Source organism: Phyllostomus discolor, chromosome 1 (genome assembly GCF_004126475.2).
Source record: "Phyllostomus discolor isolate MPI-MPIP mPhyDis1 chromosome 1, mPhyDis1.pri.v3, whole genome shotgun sequence".
NCBI classification, from domain to species: Eukaryota; Metazoa; Chordata; class Mammalia; order Chiroptera; family Phyllostomidae; genus Phyllostomus; species Phyllostomus discolor.
In genome coordinates this window covers 154,087,910-154,093,595 of record NC_040903.2, presented here as the reverse complement: position 1 = coordinate 154,093,595, position 5,686 = coordinate 154,087,910, and the positions used below count along the sequence as shown (strand labels likewise).

At 61.4% G+C, this 5,686-nt stretch overlaps 1 protein-coding gene across 1 annotated transcript; it reads left to right on the top strand.

The window, feature by feature from the left end:
* Positions 1-367: 367 nt before the first annotated feature.
* On the top strand, positions 368-5,455 carry ANKRD63 (ankyrin repeat domain 63). Its single transcript, XM_036031674.1, has one exon. The coding sequence runs from the start codon at positions 2,501-2,503 to the stop codon at positions 3,659-3,661; it is 1,161 nt and encodes a 386-aa protein (XP_035887567.1). The 5' UTR covers positions 368-2,500; the 3' UTR covers positions 3,662-5,455.
* Positions 5,456-5,686: the final 231 nt, after the last annotated feature.

The following is a 5,686-nucleotide window of genomic DNA, read 5'->3' as shown; positions in this document are numbered from 1 at the left end:
GGATTGGGCTTTGTGCATGCTGGATAATTGTGTAGTTCTTCTCCTGACACTCTCTAGCAACATCTTGCCTGATGCAGGCAGGGTAGTATTATTGGCTCCATTTTGCAGGCGGGAATCGCACTGCTAGTAAATGCCTTCAAGCTGGGAATTAATGCTGATGTCAAACCCTGGCAGAGCCCTGAGCAGAGGGATTAAAAAATGCAAAATGAAAGAAGAGGGGCTTCACAGTTGCACAGGTTTACATCACATGTTCCTTCGGGGCAGGCTCCCGGGGGCCTGGGAGCTGGAGAGAGGCAAGAAGTTCAGGGTGCAAGGCCATGAGGCCGCTGGCCATGCACCCATGCACAGTCTTCCTGCTCGAGGCAAACCCTCTCCTGGCCCCGTACCTTTCCCCAGGCAAGTCCTGCTGCACAGCTTCTTGTCACTGCTCTGTGTGGGCTGAGGACACTTTTCCTTTTCTCTTAATTTCCTGTCTTTCATAGGAAGGGACCCTTTCAAGCAGCCCCTTCCAAGGTGTTTTTCCTGCCTCCAGGCCCTTGCTGCAGTAACCGGGTCTGGAATGTCCTCCTTGCTTCTTAGCAGCCAGATCCTGCCCCACGCTTCCTTGAAGACCCCCTCAGAAGCTCTACCCTTAGAATACTTCAGAGCCCTCCCTTCCCCACAACTCCACCTTCTGCTCTAAGGGCTGTCTCCGTTTGTATTTGACAGATAAATTCAGCCTTCAGGTGATAGACTCCACTTTTTATGCCCCACTCAAGAGGGGAGGTCTTTTCCATCCAGAACCGAACTTCTGCTTCTCTATTTCCCACCGTTGGAAACACAATACCTGGCTCACGAAAAGAATCAGCAAATTCTGTGGTTGATACCTGATTTCACCTCTTATTTTACAAATATCAATTTCAACCCTACACACCCCTCCCACATCCCTCTGGCTCTGAGGCGCCCTGACTCCCCGCACCTTAAGCCTGTGCACCCCGCTCCCCAGGGCCACGCAGCTGGCCAGAGGGAGACTCCATGCATTGGTTTTTCCACACCCTATTGACTCAAGCTGTCTTCTCTCCGAAGGGGTCAACTAGTGGTGAAGTTCAGAGCCTTGTGGTCTGGGGGTGGTTTTGTGCTCAAGAGGGAAATGGGGACGGCGGGGAGAAGCCGTGGGGAGAGCCTTGCGTGTGTCCCTCGACCTTTGCTCTTTCCGGGATGGCGGCGGGTCCTGAAGCAGAGAGAAGGCGGTCCCCAAGAGTTGCTGCTGCGGCGGCAGCACTCCGGAATCCTAAGGCGCCTGGAGCTGGCGGGCGGGGCGCGCTGCAGGGGTTGGAGACGTCTGAGACTGGAGAGCGCGCTCTCCCCCCACCCCCACTCCCAGGGAGCCTGTGCGGGAAGCACAATTGTGAATGCGTGGTTCGCTACACGAGTGGCAGTTCCCAGCCAGACTGAGCGCCCCCGTCCTGCACGCAACGCAGCTACCCTTTCTCCCAAATTACTCCCAGTCCGCCTCTCGCAGCCACCCTAGCTCGCTTTGGTCCAGTTCGGCTTTCATGGGGTACCATTTCTTCCCACCTGGACCTCTGGGGACAACGCCCAGTCTTCCCCGACGGTCCCGAGGTCCGGCCAGTTTTTAAGGAGTCTAGGGCACAGACTCAGATGGGAGCAGAGGGCGGGGAGAGAAGACTGTGACTTTTGGATTGGCCCGATAGGGTGCATGTGGCCCACAACGAACAGCCCCCGCCACCTCCCGCAGCCGCCGCTGTAGCCCCAGGGGAGCGCGGAGGAGGAACTGCTCCCGCAGATCTAGGCCCGCGAAGGTGTGGGGGTCAGAGTTGGTCTCCGCCGCCCGTCCTTTTCTGACTTGACGGCTCAGCCCGCTTCCAGGGCAGCCATTGCCATGGAGACCCCCGAGGCTGTAAAGTCAGGTATCCAGGTGGGTGGCGGCTCCCGCGCCGCTGAGCCCCTCAAGTAAGGAGCAAGCGCCCTGGCGTGGCCCGGCCCCCGCGAGAGGAGAGGAGGCGGAGGAGCGGCGTTAGCAGCTCGAGGAGCAGTGCGCCCCGCCAGGGCTAGAGGCAGGCGCGCGAGGCTGGCGCCACCGTCTCAGCAGGGGAGCGGGGGCTGCCTCGGGTGCGGGTGAGTGGCGCGGCTGAAGGCCACGAGGGACTGAGGGACACGGGGGAGGCAGCGGGAGTGTCAGAAGCGGGCCGAGTTTTGGCTCCGGCCGTCTCGTGGTGGGCCAGGCACGGAGCGCGGAGGAGCGAGCAACCTACACCTCCAGGCAGGCGGGAAGCCCAGGGAAGGAGAAGCGAGACGCCAGGCGTGGGGCCCAGTTGCGGCAGGACAGCGGGAGCCGCGGGGGCACCGGAGTGTAAAACTCAGGACCCTCGGCCGCAACCACCCACGCAGGCAGGGAGCCAAGCCAGAGACCCAGCGGAGGCCAGAAGCCGGCGGGGCACGGGAACAGGGGCGCCCCCGTGCGGTGCTGCCGGGCCGCCTAGGGGCGGCGGCCGGTGCCATGCTCAAGCCCAAGGACCTGTGCCCCAGAGCGGGTACCCGCACCTTCCTGGAGGCCATGCAGGCGGGCAAAGTGCACCTGGCCCGCTTCGTGCTGGATGCGCTAGACCGAAGCATCATCGACTGCCGCGCGGAACAGGGCCGCACGCCACTCATGGTGGCCGTGGGGCTTCCGGACCCCGCGCTGCGCGCGCGCTTCGTTCGACTACTGCTGGAGCAGGGTGCGGCCGTGAACCTGAAGGACGAGCGCGGCCGCACGGCGCTCAGCTTGGCATGCGAGCGTGGCCACCTGGACGCCGTGCAGCTGCTGGTGCAGTTCAGCGGCGACCCCGAGGCAGCTGACTCGGCTGGCAATAGCCCCGTGATGTGGGCAGCGGCGTGCGGCCACGGGGCAGTGCTGGAGTTCCTAGTGCGCTCTTTCCGCCGCCTCGGCCTGCGCCTCGACCGCACCAACCGTGCCGGCCATACAGCGCTGCAGCTGGCTGCCGCCCGCGGTCATGGAACCTGCGTGCAGGCCCTCACCGGGCCCTGGGGCCGCGCAGCCGCCGCCGCCGCTGCGGCCGCGGCCCGGGGCTCCAACTCCGACAGCCCCCCTGGCCGTCCGGCTCCGGCGCCCAGCCCGGAACGCCGACGACCCAGTCCCCGGCGCCTACAGCGGCCTCTCCTGGCGCGCTTTGCGCGAGCGGCCGGCGGCCATGGTCATGGAGGCGAGGCTGGCTCAGGGGGCAAGAGCTCGGGCCGGCACCGGGCGCAGGGAAGCGAGCGGCCCGAGTTGGGCCGGAGCATGAGTCTGGCTCTGGGTGCTGTGACCGAAGAAGAGACGGCTCGACTGCGGGCGGGAGTCCTGATGGCCCGACCACACTCGCCCCAGTCTTCGGGGACCGGGCGGTGGCATTCGCATGAAGTGCTGGAGGGAGCGCCCCCAACTTTAGCGCAAGCCCCCATTGGCCTTAGCCCCCACCCCGAGGGCGGCCCCGGCTCCTCCGGCCGCTTGGGTTTGCGCCGACGCTCCACAGCTCCAGACATCCCCAGCCTGGTCGGGGAGGCACCAGGGCCCGAGAGCGGCCCGGAGTTAGAGGCCAACGCTGTGCCGCACTCGATGCCTGGACCCCAGGCGTGGCAGGCAGGCACGGAGGCCGTGGTGTTGCACGCTCAACAGTAAACAGCGTCGAGGACCAGCCCTGTTCCCTGCACCTGCCTGCCTCTGCTCCACGTCCTCACTTTCCTGGCAGTTTCCCTCCCATCTGTGATCCCAGCACCTGTCCCCACTGCCAAGATAAGTGGCCTTCTCTCTGAAAGGGACCCCTATTATTTCTTTTTTGTGCTTGTTGGTATTTTTGGTATTCCCTGCCTAAGTCTCACTTTCTCCGCAGCCTGTCTTTCCTGTCCTGGAAGGGGAGGAGTAGAAGACTGGTTCCATGGGCTACAGCCTTCCAGGAAGGTGGACCCCCTTCCCTGCACCCTGAGGCTCAGTCCTGAGTCTGGCTGGCTCTTGCTTGGTCTCCTTCCCCTCCTTTGGTGGGGGGCCAGGTTTCCCCACACCAAAGCAGCGAGTATGCAGCAGAAGAGTGGACCTGTACAACCAGGGTCTAGTCCTCTCCCTCCCGGTGATGCTGACAATAATGCCATACTCGACCTAAGGCCCCTTCCCCTTAAGTGTTGGAGACAGGGAGCATGGAGATGGGCCTCAGAGACTTTTGGGTAAGAGGGCTGATTAGGAAGGAATCTTCTAGAGGTTAAGTTTTTCTAGGGAGGATCTCCTGCTTCAAGACAATGAAAGCCTGTTTTGCAAGTGACAGAACCTCTGGTGTTGAATGCTAATTGTCCTTTGAACCAGCTTTTGGGAATTCCAGTCCCCTCTTTCTCTTCCCCAGGCCCACCCAGAATTCAACCTCATTGACAGTGTGGCCCCTGCCAACGCCACCCCCAGGCTCAGCTGCATTTGAGTTCCATCTTTGGGGTCTCATCCCTCGTGGCCCAGCCTTATTTCCTCTCACTCTAAGAGGCCTGAAATGGAAAGCACTTCTCCCACCCCCACCTCCTCCCAGCTCCCCCATCCCACACGTGGGTGCTCCTGCAGGGTGGAACTGTTGCGAAGGCATTTTGCTTCATTGTGTTTCTCCCAATCCTCAAAGAACCCGTGTTTTGAGTCTTTGTATATGAAGCAGAAAGCAGCAGGTCTGATCTGAGGCTTAAGAACCTGACAATGTCTCTTTAAATAGAAGCTCCGCGAGGGGGATAATTGACTGAAGTGTTTGCCACGTTAAACGACGGCGCGCGGGAGTCAGAAGCCCACACGAGCTGCAGGTCCGGGTTTAAATTACATCAAACTCCAGCGAGAGCTGGGAGGGGGCTGTTAAACGGCTCCTGCTTCTTGCTGGGCCGTTAATGGAGGGCAGAGCGGATGATGGATGCAAGGGGTCGAGACCAAGGACCCCTGCCTCTGCCCCAACGCGTGGGACGCAGGTCCGGCCCCCGCTTCATTACTGGGCAGATTAGTGAGTCAGAGGCAACCGCAGAGAGGTGGTAAAAGGCCCTTTCCCGGCCTGGCCTTCGTTCCCTCCCTCCCCGCCCCCTTCTTTGTGCCGGCCTAGCCAGGGGGGAACTAAGAGGGCCTGGCGAATCTCACGCCCCCAGGCCGTGCGGAAGTACTAGCACGCGTCTGTGCACCCAGCCCGCCAGGCGGCGGCGCGTGGAGCTCTTTCTGTGAACCCCGAAGGTTGAGTGTGCACCCACTTACTCACCGGCGGAGGGGTCTTTTCAAGACGTCCATCTGTTCGTCTTTGCAGAACGAAAGGTTTCTCACCAGTAGCTCTAAGGGAACTGCCAAGAGGGAGAATGACCTGTGCTGGGAAGTCAGGTCTCGGGGTGACGGGTGGCTGATCAGGAGTGGGCCCTGCGGAGGTAGGTATCAGACGACTCCCTAACCCGCCCACCCTTCCAGGCCCGAGGCCGCGGGGAGCGGGAGGTACGGGGGGGCGTTGGTGGGGGGGGGGCGCCCTACACGGGACGTGATCTCTGGTGACCTCTGGTGGCAGCACTGCAGTCTCACTGTGTCCTGGCTCGGAGTTCGGACTTTTGGTTTTATCTGAGATCACCTCTGCTGTTTACTTCTTCCTCTGTGTGCATTTGCCCATAAAATCTTCAAACTCTTGTAGTATATTAAATCCTGATACTTGAAGTCATT